Here is a 12,779-nt window from a genome sequence, read left to right as displayed (position 1 = left end):
GTCAGTATTGGCACTAGTACCTACCATTAATTTACATTGGTCAATGCTGTAGCTTTTTTCTTTTACTGCGACTTTCGCAGCTACGGTTTCAGATTTAGTTTTATCATTTTCACTCGCATTAGTCGTAGTCGCTTTAGTTTCACTTATCATTGTATATTTTTACTAAAACTTACGTTTCTCTCTATAGCTTGTTAATGAATATTCTGAGTCAGAATCGGAGCCAAATGGCTCAGCAGAGGTTCTGTTCACTGAAGAGTCAATGTCACTTATGGTAAAATAAGACTACCACTTTGTGATAATCAAGAGTAGGTCTACAAAGAAGTTGCAATTCGGTTAAAAGCTGATTGGAAGACTGATGACGTAGGAGGTGGCAAAGTGAAGTTCAATTGACAGAAATTGGACTGTGTTTATAGCATACCTATCACACTCGAAATTCGAACTCTTGTAACTCAAACATAGACTTTCTATCACAGAGAAACATCTTGTATCAGAATGTTCGATAGAGTTCGTGAAGTATTGAAAAAATGTACAAATATTCAAAAAGTAATTTGAAAGAGATGCTCATAATGCTGGATCCAGAGACACACTTTGATTATTTGGATAGATAGATAGGATGTTGTGTCCAATTTTTTTGACGTTGTTTCATTTAATGTGCGCTTACCATATCGTATGATTTGTGTTATTCTCTGACGAAAAACATTATTATTAACTGTTTACTCAAGATCTGCCCCTGACGTATGAATCAAACGTTCACGAAATCCAAACTTACTTAATAATAATAACAGCCCCCGTCCCCACCGATTTCTCCTGTGGTATACGCCAGTTACGCGCCTGACTGCCCACAATCCAATCCAACCCTTACCCCCACCCCCGGCGGGATCAGAAAGGTTTCCATACGTTCTAACAGCCTCCGACAACTGACGCATTTGTTACATAATGGACCCAACAAAATCCATTGTGCGCCGAAAAGAAATCACTTAAAAAGGGTCATTAGATTAAGGGGCCGGTGTGTTTGAGAGTTTCCACCGAAAGGTGGCAGTGTTGAAGAGATACTCGAAAGTCCATCCATTCGGGATGATGGAATAATAATGATTCTTTCCATTTAGTCATGTGGAAGTGAGCTTTTCAGCGGTATCGCGATCGGAGGGAAGGAAAGGGGGTAATTATGTTTTGCCTCTTCTTTACGCAATTCTATTATGTTGAGGAACCCTTTGTGCGAGCTGATGAGATCGGGAATAATGGGACGGTAGTGTTCCGGAAATAATCTGGGAATACAAACATCGCCAGAAATTATTTCGGTGAGGAAAGGTCATGAGATGTCAAGGTCAACTTTCGACATTTCCAAGATGAAAATCTAAACGAAGGGAGACTGAACCCAACTTTTTGGGAAGGTCATCTTTCGAGTCGATTATTTTTCAGGAAAATTATCGTAGATCTAAACGTGATACATATTCTGAAAGAGTAACTCTTCTAGTAATAAATCTGAGAATTTCATCCATTTCAACACAACCGTTCGGTCTTGACGAATTCTCAAGTGAAATTCGCAATTTTTGAAAAATGCCACTTCCGAGATGAAAATCTAAACAAAGAGAGATAGGCTTTCGGAATTGCTCGCAATTGATTCAGCGTGTTGGAAAACCCATATTTTCATACCAAAATTTCAAATAGCTGGCCCAGTTTAGGTGAAAAGAATTTTTTTTGTTTTTCCACTTTTCATTTTCGAGTTGACTTCGAAGAGCTCTCTGGAGTGCAATTCTCTATTGAATTATCAACTGTTTGGTTTGCTAGAACCTTCAAAACAAATTCTATGCACTTCATATCCTAAGACAGTAATAGAACATCCTGATTTTCCGACAGAGTAGCAAATAGGTCATTTTAGGGGGGTCTAACCCCTTGCTCATTTTTGACCCAAAAAATCAAGATTTTCGAAATCGAGCTTTTGTGCTAGGGTGTAAGCCTAGGCAATGCTGATTATAGAACCGGAAATCCCAATTCGATCAGACGAATATGACAGGAGATATGGCAGATTGAAAATTGCAATTTTTGAAAAATGCCATTTCCTAGATGAAAATCTAAACGAAGAGAGATAGGCTTTCGAAATTGCTCTCAATAGATTCAGCGTGTTCGAAAACCCATATTTTCTTACCAAAATTTCAAATATCTGGCCCAGTTTAGGTGAAAATAATTTTTTCTCTTTTTCCACTTTTCATTTTCGAGTTGACTTCGAAGAGCTCTCTGGAGTGCAATTCTCTATTGAATCATCAACTGTATGGTTTTCTAGAACCTTAAAAACAAATTATATGCACTCCATGTCCTAAGACAGTAATAGAACATCCGTATTTTCAGACATAGTAGCAAATAGGTCATTTTAGGGGGGTCTTACCCCTTGCTCATTTTTGACCCAAAAAATCAAGATTTTCGAAATCGAGTTTTCGTGCTAGGGTGCATGGAAGCCTAGGCAACGCTGATTATATAACCGGAAATCCTAATTGGATCAGACGAATATAACGGGAGATATCGCAGATTGAAAATCGCAATTTTTGAAAAATGCAATTTTCAAGATGAAACTCTAAACGAACGGAGATAGGCTTTCGAAATTGCTCGCGATAGAATCAGCGTGTTTGTGAACCCATATTTTCATACCAAACTTTCCAATATCTGACACTGTTTAGGAGAAAATAATTTTTTTTTTTCCACTTTCCATTTTCGAGTTGACTTCGAAGAGCTCTCTTTAGTGCTATTCTCTATTGAATCATCATCTGTTTGGTTTTCTGGAATCTTCAAAACAAATTCTATGCACTCCATATCCTAAGACAGTAATAGAACTTCCTGATTTTCAGGCAAAGTAGCAATTAGGTCAATTTAGTGGGGTCTAACCCCTTGCTCATTTTTGACCCACAAAATCAAGATTTTCGAAATCGAGTTTTTGTGCTAGGGAGGAAGCCTAGGCAACGCTGATTATATAACCGGAAATCCCAATTCGATCAGACGAATATAACAGGAGATATCGCAAATTTGAAAATTGTAATTTTCGAAAAATGCCATTTTCAAGATGAAAATCTAAACTAAGAGAAATAGGCTTTCGAAATTGCTCGCAATATATTTAGCATGTTCGAAAACCTACATTTGCTCACCAAGTTTTCGTTTATCTAACACTGTTCACCAGAAAATCAAATTTTTTATTTTTCCATCATTCAACTTTCAAGTTAGGTTGTATCAAGCAGAAAAATCTTATTAGATTCAAACGTGATACATACTCTGAAAGAACAACATTCCTAGTGATAAATCTCGACATTTTATCCACCTCGGCGAACCGTTCGATCTTGAGGAAGTTTTAACTGAACCCAACTTTTTGGGAATTTTTCGAAGGTCATATTTCGAGTCGATTATCTTTCAGGAAAATTATCGTAGGTCTAAGTGTGATACATATTCTGAAAGAGCAACTCTTGTAGTAATAAATCTGAGTATTTCATCCACCTCGGCACAACCGTTCGATCTTGACGAAGTTTTAACTGACCCCATCTTTTTGGGAATTTTTCGAAGGTCAACTTTCCACATGCGTATTTCAAGGAAAAATCATCGTATATACAATTCTGAAAGAGCAACTCTTCTAGTGACAAATCTCGAAATTTCATCGAGCTCTATCGATATCAAGCCGAATGCCAGACGTTATATCAAAATCTACTCCAGTCTGCACTCCGATCTTGCACTGTTTGCAGTCGTACATACTCGTAACATCCTGGCTGTTACTCCGAAGCAGCTTTCAAGTTTCAAGCTGTACGGGACCCCTGCTGAATTATCCACCCAGGATTTAATTAACATGGCGGAGGCCTTAAGGAGCGTTGTTTATAGAGAGAAAGCAGGTGAATCAAAGCGTCTCCCTTGGGGCATCTTCTAATTACTCACTATTAGGGCAATTAAGTCACTTGCTGCGACGTTATTCTCTCTACATGCCCCACCAACTTCCAACATGAGTACCAACTATCAAACTTGTTACCGTTAAATTGTCTTCATTAAAATGCTAATGATCAGGTTAATTCGATAATGGAGCCTCCTTAGCTGAGCACCGCTTTTAAGCGTTGGCAAAATCTCTTACTTACACCGACAATGATGGTCGAAAACTCCTTTTTGAAGATTTAGCGTGTGAAAAGCTATATTTGTTCACCAAACTTCCGGGTATCTAACACTGTTCAACGGAAAATCAAATTTCAAATTTTTCCATTTTTCAGCTTTCGAGATAGGTGAAATTATAGTAGATTTAAACGTGATACATACTCTGAAAGATCAACTTTATTAGTGATGAATCTCGACATTTCATACACCACAGCAAAACCTTTCGATGTTGAGGAGGTTCTAATTGAACCCAAATTTTTGGGAATTTTTTCGAAAGTCACCTTTCAAGTCGTATTTCATTCAAGAAAATCATCGCAAATCAAAATATATGATACATATTCTGAAAGACCAACTCTTCTTATAATAAATCTGAGAATTTCATCCATTTCGGCACAACCGTTCGGTCTTCACAAATTCTCAAGTGAAATTGGCACTTTTTAAAAAATAGCATTTCCAAGATGAAAATCTAAACGAAAGGAAATACTCTTTCGAAATTGCTCGCAGTAGATTCAGCGTATTCGAAAACCTATATTTTAATACCAAAATTTCAAATATCTGGCCCTGTTTAGGAGAAAATATTTTTTTTTGTTTTTCCCATTTTCATTTTCGAGTTGACTTCGAAGAGCTCTCTGGGGTGCAATTCTCTATCGAATTATCAACTGTTTGGTTTTCTAGGATCTTCAAAACAAATTATATACACTCCATATCCTAAGACAGTAATAGAACATCCTGATTATCAGGAAAAGTAGCAAATAGGTCATTTTAGAGGGGTCTAACCCCTTGCTCATTTTTGACCCAAAAAATCAAGATTTTCGAAATCGAGTTTTTGTGCTAGGGTGGAAGCCTAGGCAACACTGATTATGGAACCGGAAATCCCAATTCGATCAGACGAATATAACAAGAAATATCGCAGATTGAAAATTGCAATGTTTGAAAAATGTTATCTCCGAGATGAAAATCTGAACTACGGGAGATAGGCTTTCGAAACTGCTCGCAATAGATTCAGCGTGTTCCAAAACCCACTCTCTACATTTGTCATGATCGTTGAAGCCCTTGTTTGAAAGCTCAATCGAAGAATGGATGGCAGCAGCATAAAAATCACTTTCTACACTACCTGTTTCTTGAGCTGGTTGTATGGCGTCATAGATTCAATACTTATTACCTGTAATTTCCACGACTCCGAATCAAAAACATCGTTTTCCCGTCAAATCGAATATTTTCCACCTTAACGACTATCACAACCACGTAATATCAAGCTGCTCATCCATTAGTTTTGTTTGTCTTGACAGTAATATTCCACTGTCCGCAGTTAATGGTTCTTTAAATTCTCTTTTTCAGTAATTATATGCCACTTAGTGACCTATTTCCTATTTCGCTGTTTATTCTGTAATCATGACTACTTCTACACCGACAATTCCCAATAGAAGCGTCATAAAACGTTATGTAGAAATTATTGTTGTACCCCGACTTTATTATTCAATACTTGCCGGGTAATGTTTCAATTATTTCAATAGAAAAAATGTATTCATTAGGGGGCTCTCATGCTGAGTGCTCGAGGAAGACATTACGCGGTTTTCAACTTGAATTTTTCATCAGAAGGCAGATCGAAAACTTCTCCAGTAAATGGAAAGGATCAATTGGTCTATGACAGAACTCTAACAATCAATGTTGTTGATCGAATTAACCGTTATCTTGGAAAACTTTTAAAAATCGAAATCTCTTTGACAAATAAGATCACAATGAAAGCTTTAACGAAGTGAATTTGGCTTGATTCTTTCCCTCAATGTGTTATTGCATTTATGAATCAAAAAGCAGAGAACTCCAACGATAAATCAACGATTAAAAGTGCCTATAAAGGAACCGGCGAACTGCAGATACGTAGATCTTCAGTTCAACTGCACTATACAGGGTGGGCAAAATTCGTTGTCTACTGAGTATCTAAAGAACTATATCAGCTAGAAGAAAACGGATGACACATTTCCGAACTCATTTTCGGAGAAACAAAGAATGGTGAAAACCGCAGCCTCCTACGATTCTCCGTTTTTGAGTTATCAGCAAAAAATGAGATTTTGACGATTTCGAAAAGTTCTCATAACTTTTTTGTCTTTGAAGGTACAGTTCTGTAACTTGAACCTTTTTTTCGAAGAATCCACTGACGAGCTCAAAATATGTATTCATTTCGAATCATTAAGCAAACTTTCGTTTTTTAAATGCACAATTTTATTGAATATGTTATTTCTGAATTGGAAAAAAATCGTTTTTGAGTTTGACAATTTCGTGAAGTTCTCCTAACTTTTTTGTCTTTGAAGTTACAAATCTTAAACTTAAACCTTTTACAGGCATGTTTTTGCGTAGAATCCACTGATGAGCTCATAATATTTTTTCATTTCGAATGATTAGGTGAACTTTCATTTTTTTAAATGCAAACTTTTATTGAATTTAATATTTTTGAAAAAAATCGTTTGTCAATAGATTCTTCGTATGAAAGTGCCTAAGAGGATTCAAGTTTCAGATCTGTAACTTCAAAGACAAAAAAGTTATAAGAACTTGTCGGAATCGTGAAAATCTCAAGTTTATTATAACTCGAAATCTAAAAATGATAGGCCGATTCTGTTTTCATATTTGGAATAGTCACGAAAAAAGGGCTCGAGAATGTGCCGTCCGTTTTCTTCTAGCTGCTTTAGTTCTCGAGATCTCCTCAGTAGACAACGAATTTCGCCCACCCTGTACAGTTTTTTGGATTCTCAAGTTCAAATTGACAGTCCTGGACTGCAGTTCGCCGGTGCGTGTAAAGGCTCTTTAAATTCGCCATACGATCATTCATCTCCGAGTTACATCCTGTTGAATATCGCCAAATCTCCACTTTCATTTTTTTAAATGCAAACTTTTATTGAATTTAATATTTTTGAATTGGAAAAAAATCGTTTGTCAATAGATTCTTCGTATGAAAGTGCCTAAGAGGATTCAAGATTCAGATCTGTAACTTCAAAGACAAAAAAGTTATAAGAACTTTTCGGAATCGTCAAAATCTCAATTTTTTATTATAACTCGAAATCTAAAAATGATAGGCCGTTTCTGTTTTCAGATTTGGATTAGTCACGAAAAAAGAGCTAGAGAATGTGTCGTCCGTTTTCTTCTATCTGCTTTAGTTCTCGAGATCTCCTCAGTAGACAACGAATTTTGCCCACCCTGTACAGTTTTTTGAATTCTCAAATTCAAATTGAAAGTCCTGGACTGCAGTTCGCCGGTGCGTGTATAGGCTCTTTAAATTCGCCATACGACCATTCTTCTTCGAGTTACATCCTGTTGAATATCGCCAAATCTCCACTTTCATTTTTTTATATGCAAACTTTTATTGAATTTGATATTTTTGAATTGGAAAAAAATCGTTTGTCAATAGATTCTTCGTATGAAAGTGCCTAAGAGGATTCAAGTTTCAGATTTGTAACTTCAAAGACAAAAAAGTTATAAGAACTTTTCGGCATCGTCAAAATCTCAATTTTTTATTATAACTCGAAATCTAAAAATGATAGGCCGTTTCTGTTTTCAGATTTGGATTAGTCACGAAAAAAGAACTAGAGAATGTGTCGTCCGTTTTCTTCTAGCTGCTTTAGTTCTCGAGATCTCCTCAGTAGACAACGAATTTTGCCCACCCTGTACAGTTTTTTGGATTCTCAAGTTCAAATTGAAAGTCCTGGACTGCAGTTCGCCGGTGCGTGTAAAGGCTCTTTAAATTCGCCATACGACCATTCTTCTCCGAGTTACATCCTGTTGAATATCGCCAAATCTCCACCAGTTAATGTTAATAAAAACAACGACATTCAACTAGATACTTTCTTTCTGTCTAATACCAAGTGAGTGTGGCTGCGTGTACAACTTTTCGCAGAAAAGAACGCACAAGGAAGTGATTAAATGCTTCCGCAGAGTAATTAGACGATGTTTGAGATTGCGTGCGTTTGTCATTCAAAACGCGGGGATAGGTAGAGAGAGAGCAGAAATTCGGCAAATGTCAAGCTGCGAGCTCGCTAAGACGTCAGCGGCAGACCTGTTTTCGGTAACACAATCTTGAACATAATAGGGCCAATCTGGAGCGACTGACTCGCAGTTATTAGGCTTCACAAGTTTCCACCGCCATCCGGCAACCCCAGTTATTCCGTCCTGCCTCCAAACAAAGGGGACGACTCGGATGTATATTTCGAAAGTGTATCGTTGAAGGCATACGAGGATGTATTAAAATATTATCAGCCTACTACAGGAACAAACAAGATTTGACAGTCAAAATATTTCATTATGCTCTATTCAAGGAGTAATTAAAAAGATGTTTCCTTGTCAAAAACTAGTGGGGATTTTTTCTAGCAGCCTCCTAAAAAACCTAGAGATGCCTTCATTACAAACAAACAGCAACACATCTCATCTCTAGACCTTTTACGTAGTTGTGTAAACCAGCCTGCAGCCTTAGCTCTCTGGCACTCAAAAACGAACACCTTCTCTTAACTTTCTGCATCTTCCCTTCATAATTATTCCTCTATGGTGGTCAGTAAGGTCAAACTACTATTGTTCTGTGCCCGTATTTGGAAAACCAATCATTATTTGCCGATGGCATTGTTGAAAAACAGAACCAAAGCTTTTTACTAGCAGAATTTTAAACAAGAGACACTTCAAAAATCGAAGTTTATTCATTCCATCGATTGCTGCTTTCTGTTTTTTCCATGGTAATTTGTCCAAGGTACACCCTAACGATATCATAATCATAAAGCCTGCATATTTTTGTCACACAGCGAAAATGGACTGCTTGTTTCTAGTCAACTTTTAGACGTGAGAGATGCATTTTAATTCTGGGAGCCAAGTAGCTTCGGTGCAGGTTAGTACACCTGGATAGGAGACCTGGATGCTCATGAATTTGAACAAAAGAGCAGTGCTTTCCTCATTTTAGAGTTTTGGATCTCATAAAGCATTTACTAAATGGGTTATCACAGCATATGCAAGTTTGATCTGAATAATTATGAGTTTCATTAATGAATTTTTCAAATACACCGCGGAAACTATTCAAAATCATTCTTTGAAAAAGAGGTTTTAAAATTTAAATCGCTTCGTTTCTAGTTTACAATTTGGCAACAGCGCCTACTAGAAAATAAAAAGAACAATGAATTGTTTATGAAATAACAGCTGTTGATTTGCAGCCATCATAAGGCGCGTACTCACTGGCGAGCCTCAACAGCAACCGGCCATAAAAATCCCCTTAAATTTTACGACCTTCTTCGTTCTATCTTTGTCTATCTCATCAAGATAGTGTATTTGTTGTCCTTTATTATCAACGCATATTTCAGTCGATGTTGCCAACTTGTGCATTAGAAACGAAACGCTTTAAATTTTAAATAACCATTATTATTTTTCATTTTTAAGTAATTAAAATAATTTTTTTGGGAAACGGTTGAAATGGTTATTTCAAAATGTGACGTTTCAAAGATATTGCATAAAAAATACATCATTTTCGTCAGAAGGAGTATTCCATATTGAATAAATTCATAGAAAAACCTGGAAAATTGGAAAAGATAGAAAAAATCAAACTCAACTCAAAAGTTCTTCTCAGAAATTAATTTCAGGACCCTTTCCTCCAGCAGTAAGGTAGAATATAACAGGAGGTAATAAACCCTCCCATTTTCAGAAATGATTTATTTACGTTATGATGTATTACCAGCACATTAGGGAGCACACAATTTCTGGCAGTGAATTTTAACGATTTACTCCGTTCTAAATCGCTCGTGGGGTAATTCTTCAAACCCTAATGTACGAAAGGATAAATTGCCACCACCAAAAAAAGCTTTCACGTAAAAACAAACATGTAATTTGGGCTAAATCAATGATACCATCTATGAAAACGAGTCTTGATTCAGGAAATGGTTATACAAACGAGTTTTGCACTTAATTTTAGCTCAAAAAGAACAAGAATCGAAAGAATGATTTCAATAAAATCTGTCGAGTGAAGTGACTCAAAAAGTTCGAAGTGTTTTTAGTTGTAAATTCAAATACAATACGTTTTATGATTGGAATTGTCTTGTAAACGAGCAAAGCCAGCTTAGACAATTGGACATACAAATTGACAATGTCGTACAGTCGTTTTTTGAGCATAATATAAACCTATCTTCTCAAGAAGAGAGTGAAGCCCTATTAACCCTGTTTCTCCTTTCTTCCAGGTGTGGTTCCAAAACAGACGGGCAAAATGGCGACGGCAAGAGAAGATGGAGGCTGCAAGACTTGGTCTCAGCGAGTACCATGCCGTTTCCACCCTCTCCAGAGCTGGTGGAAGCAGTCTGGCCCTTCCGATGGACCCCTGGCTGTCACCACCCTTACTCTCTGCCCTTCCAGGTTTTCTGAGTCACCCCCAAACAGGCTATCCCAGCTACCTGACGTCGCCCATAGCGTCGGAAATCAGCAGGCCACCCCCAGTGGCCCATTCTCACTCCCCCAACTCCAACCCCGATCTCAGAACTACCTCCATAGCTGCGTTACGCCTTAAAGCCAAAGAACATGTTGAAAATATAACCAAAGGACTGCAGATGGTTTAGAATCGGTGGTGAATTTGTACATATTATCTGAATAGTTGTGTTATGTAGGTTTGTATATATTTGTGTATATTGACTGCGTTGTGTATTATGGATAGCTGTTGCATTTCTTGTGATTCGATATGTAAGAGATTTAGGATGCTGCGAATACCAGAACCTTTTGATAATTCAATTGAATCCATCGAAGATTGTAACCCATAATTTTTTTCTGATATTGAATTGGCATCCAAAATATTTTGGTCTTCACTATCTAATTTTCCCATCGGATATTACATATTTTGATTTTGAAGTCCCCTTAATATTAAGGTACGAATGTTTCCTTTAGAGCTGTGAATTTTTGTAAATAAAGGCACAATAAAATATGATCAAAGCAAATCGGGATCTCATTTCTAGTTTAACCTTCCTACCCTAACATAATCTTTATATTACACTCCTTCAACTTCAACAGAGTCACACGTTGAACAATATTTTCTATAAAATTAATAATCCAAAACAGAATTCTCAAAAAAAAAAATATAAGTTCAAAACATTCTCGATTATTCTAGATGTCAATAAAAATACTATTTTGATTTCAACTTGCTGATGGAACTATTGGCTACTTTCTACTATTGGCAATAAAAAAAGGTAAGTAATATTTTAATTATATTCGCAAGTTTACACCATGAATCTTTAAAATCCGGACGAAATTGAAACGTGAACTTTATCAAACGAGCTGTGTTAAATATCTTTGCCTTATTTAATTGAGATATTGTCTGATATAATGCAGAAAATCCAATATTCACTATTCAAGTTATTAATTTCAATTAATATGAATCAAACACCTTGATTTTGACACATATATTTTAATCTTCAAAATGACGAGATCGCACAATTTTATATAAGGTGAGTCTTTGACTCGTAAAAATATTTTAACAGTAGATTCTTGAGGTCAGAAGAAACACCTTTTTCCTATACCATTTTTTTTCGATTCGGCCCTGATAAAAACATATACCCATTTCAAGGGTTCATAATGAGCTATGCCACCCCTGCAACAAAATTCACTTCAGAATAACAAGCTAAATCTATGACACTACGCATCTGTGAATCTTTTAAACAGAGGTGCGTTTAGCTAAAGTACCCAATTTTCCGAATATCACTGCTGTTTTTTATTTTTAAACAACAACTTACTCGAAAACGGCGCATTATACGAGAAAATATGAGGAATACTTTTATTTTACAAAACGTTCAAATATTCATTGGTCCAACTTAGTTCCAATAGTTCGGTCCTTTTTGGTATTTTTGTGGTATACGTATTGGTCATAACGAGAAAACTTGAAGACGTGGGTGATACCTTGTGTTCGAAAAAGATTCATAAAGTAAATGAAGAACTATAGTCCGAAATTCATTTCATTTGATAAAACCATTTGTGAGGTAGAACTGAAAATAACATTTTTTTATGGTTTTTCAACAAGCTGTATCTTGCAAACCGAGCCGATTAAAAAAAAAGGTATGGTGAAAAAGTGATTCTTTTGACCCCAAGAATCTACTTTGAAAATATTTATGTACGTATCAAAGACTCACCCTGTATATTTATCCACCCCCAATCTTCATAATCTTTCAAAATCAAGAAGTCATTAGAATTTGTATGTTTTTAAATGGATCTCGCAAGGATAAAAAGGAAAATTTTATATTGTTAGAAATATCATACCTAAAATGTCGTATTAGCCCTTAACTTTTTTTTACTTCGGGTTTTAACACAATCAATAAATTAATTGGAATAGATTTGGAATTCTATGCTATTCTTGTTCGATTCACAAGTACATATATATCCATTTTATCGTTGCTTGGAAAAAACAGGTTCTGAAGAGGGTTGAAAATGTGAGGGACATCGAAACGATAATAACAAGATAAAAATTCGGAATTCAATAATTCAGAAATCGCAAAATCGTAGAAATCGGACGAATTAATCTAATTCTTCCCCCACAAATCGACGCAATACAGATCAAACCCTTTCATAATTCAATATCGCCAATTTCTCATCTGATCCTCATCATCCAACATCAACAACTTGTAATCCTCCATCTCGGAGTTCTTCTCAAAAGCAGAAAGACAATAAATTCTAAT

General features: G+C 36.2%; 1 protein-coding gene across 1 annotated transcript in view; it reads left to right on the top strand.

Annotated features, from left to right (window-relative positions):
• The window catches only part of LOC123308416 (retinal homeobox protein Rx1-like), a 54,956-nt gene extending 43,905 nt beyond the window's left edge, over window positions 1-11,051 (top strand). Inside the window, exon 3 of the mRNA XM_044891050.1 lies at window positions 10,308-11,051. Within this exon, the coding sequence (XP_044746985.1) occupies window positions 10,308-10,679 (372 nt within the window). The 3' untranslated portion in view covers window positions 10,680-11,051. The remainder of the gene's footprint in view (window positions 1-10,307) is intronic.
• The last annotated feature ends 1,728 nt before the right edge of the window (window positions 11,052-12,779 follow it).

Source organism: Coccinella septempunctata, chromosome 2 (assembly GCF_907165205.1).
Source record: "Coccinella septempunctata chromosome 2, icCocSept1.1, whole genome shotgun sequence".
Taxonomy (NCBI): domain Eukaryota; kingdom Metazoa; phylum Arthropoda; class Insecta; order Coleoptera; family Coccinellidae; genus Coccinella; species Coccinella septempunctata.
This window is presented reverse-complemented; position numbering and strand designations above follow the sequence as displayed.